Below are 2279 nucleotides of genomic sequence, written 5' to 3'. Positions count from 1 at the left end.
GTGTTGTTTCTTTATTTTGCTTTTTTTGTATTTTACATTTTTACTGGGTTTTTTAAATGTAAAGCACTTTTTTAAGTTGGTTTTGATGAATGTTATAAAACTAAACCTCAGCATTATTATTATTATTATTATATCAATATTTATCTTTGGAAGAAATCGAACAAATTTGCTCAAGTTTCAAAGGGTTAATGCGTTTATGGCTGTCTCGTTATACTTTTAATTGACAGATCCATAAACTTTTTGCGGGTAAAAACGTATTTTTATCATCTTTGGCTAATTTTAAACTCATCTATAACTTGATTTCCAGACTCTGAGTCCTGAACTTGGCGCCGCTCTCTTACCTTGGACCTCTCCCGGATCTCGGTGCACCCTAACCTGCTCGCGCACACGGAGACGAGCTTATCGATCAGGTTGAGCAGGTAGCTGATGGCCTCGCAGCCGCGCTCGGACCCGCTCACCCACGCGATCTTATCCCCGCGGATGCTCCTGCGGTGCACGCCCGGCACACAGCTCGCCAGCCGGCCGTCCTGCAGCGCGCCGGAGCGGTGCATCTCCTTCACCTGCTCCAGCACCGCGTCCCCGGCCAGCTCCCCGAGGACACCGTCCACGTAACAGAAGCCGCGGTCCAGCAGCGCCGGGACGACCCGCTGCAGCGCCAAATACTCCAGATCCGAGTCCGAAACGTGCTCGATTAAAGGCATCTGAACGACCGTGGCAATCTTGGAGCCAATTCACACTGATGCTCACTCTGTCAAAGTTCTCAGAGCTCAAGAACTGCAGTTTTATATGACAAGTACTTTGATTTAAAGTATTTTTTCACTCAGATATTGTGCAGAAAGTGTTTGTCACACAGTTGTTTGACTGTCAGCTGGATTCAATAATAAAAACTGAAGCTGACTGATCTTGCGAGTCTAAACTCATGATTTTATCACCACTGAGCGCTTATTGAGGCTATCAATTTCACAATTATGCAAATACAATACTTCCGGTAATTGATTTCAAAATAAATGCCTCCGGCTGCCGGCACAGCTCGATCTATGCTTACATTACAAAAAAAAACATTTATCTTTTATTTAGTGTGTATTGCGCTGTATTATTAATTGGTATAAGTTTACCGTGCAATCTGCAAACTATCTTTTAGGTGCAAAAAATATAACAAAGGAATAATAAATAAATATAACAGCTCTGAAAACAGTAACACGGCTCACTTTTATTTGGTGGTTTTAACTTTGTGTTTAATTATAGCAATAATTGTGTTTTATAATTTTTTTATGGGTTTTACAATTTTATGATTATTGTGTGTGTTATAATAAAAGCTTATATACTTGTATAAATAAATACTTTATTTATGGTTCTTGACAGTTACAGTCCTTGCTTTTTATCTATATACTACTATGTTCGGTTTATTGTTTCAGGTTACTATATTTTATTTTTATATCATTCCACAAAAAATATGGTTCATATTTTAACAATATTTTAAAAATATTTTTATTGTCAAATTTACAATTTTCTATTCATTTTTCCTGGCTTTTTTTTATCACTTGCTTTTTGTTCGTCTCTTACTATGTTCTGTTTCTACATCATTTCATTTTATAAACAAATTATTCTAATTTTATGTCTTTAAAAATGTATATTTATTGTAAGTTTTTACTCATGTGTCATGACTGTAGCAGCACTTTAATATTTAATTATACATTTTTCTTATTTATATTTATGTCTCTTGACTGTTGCAGTACTTGCTTTCTTGTTAGAGTACATTAAATATCCATTTTTAATCTCACTGAATTACAAATGTCCAATTTTTTTATTCAGTTTTTTACATGTAATAAACTAAACAATTATATTCATGACGTTATAATTAAAAGATTGACTAATGATCAAAAATGGTTGTTAGTTGGTTCTTTGTTAGACATCTACATTTCATTAATAAAACAAACTACAGATCTCATGAGGCAACAATCACACTTCGAAGCACTTTGGCAACGTGCGCATAAAGCTTTTATTTTGACAGCATGCATTTGAATTTCCGGTCATATTTTGGGGGCTTTACGGTGGAGGCTGAGCGAAACTACGCTGAGGTGAAGTGAGACGTGCTGGATGTGATGTTCTCTGAGAGGGAGGAGGCGGGAGGACTAACCCACCTTTATTATAACCTACTTTATTAGATCACCTCTGCTGTATTTTCATATTAAACTGGATTTCCAAAGAAATACAGCCAAACAGAAAAATACAATGAGACTATACTCAGAATAATAATTATTATTATAAAAATAATCATC

General features: G+C 35.8%; 1 protein-coding gene across 1 annotated transcript; it reads right to left on the bottom strand.

Moving 5' to 3' along the window:
* Positions 1-309: 309 nt before the first annotated feature.
* Positions 310-856, bottom strand: LOC121965203 (prolyl hydroxylase EGLN3-like; the record flags this gene model as incomplete). The annotated part of the gene is made up of 1 exon (XM_042515359.1): positions 310-856. A coding segment is annotated over exon 1 (392 nt), but the record flags the coding sequence as incomplete, so codon positions are not given.
* Between the last annotated feature and the right edge of the window lie 1423 nt (positions 857-2279).

Source organism: Plectropomus leopardus, unplaced genomic scaffold, assembly GCF_008729295.1.
Source record: "Plectropomus leopardus isolate mb unplaced genomic scaffold, YSFRI_Pleo_2.0 unplaced_scaffold19021, whole genome shotgun sequence".
NCBI classification, from domain to species: domain Eukaryota; kingdom Metazoa; phylum Chordata; class Actinopteri; order Perciformes; family Serranidae; genus Plectropomus; species Plectropomus leopardus.
Note: the sequence above shows the minus strand (reverse complement) of the source record. Positions and strands in the feature narration are given on the sequence as shown.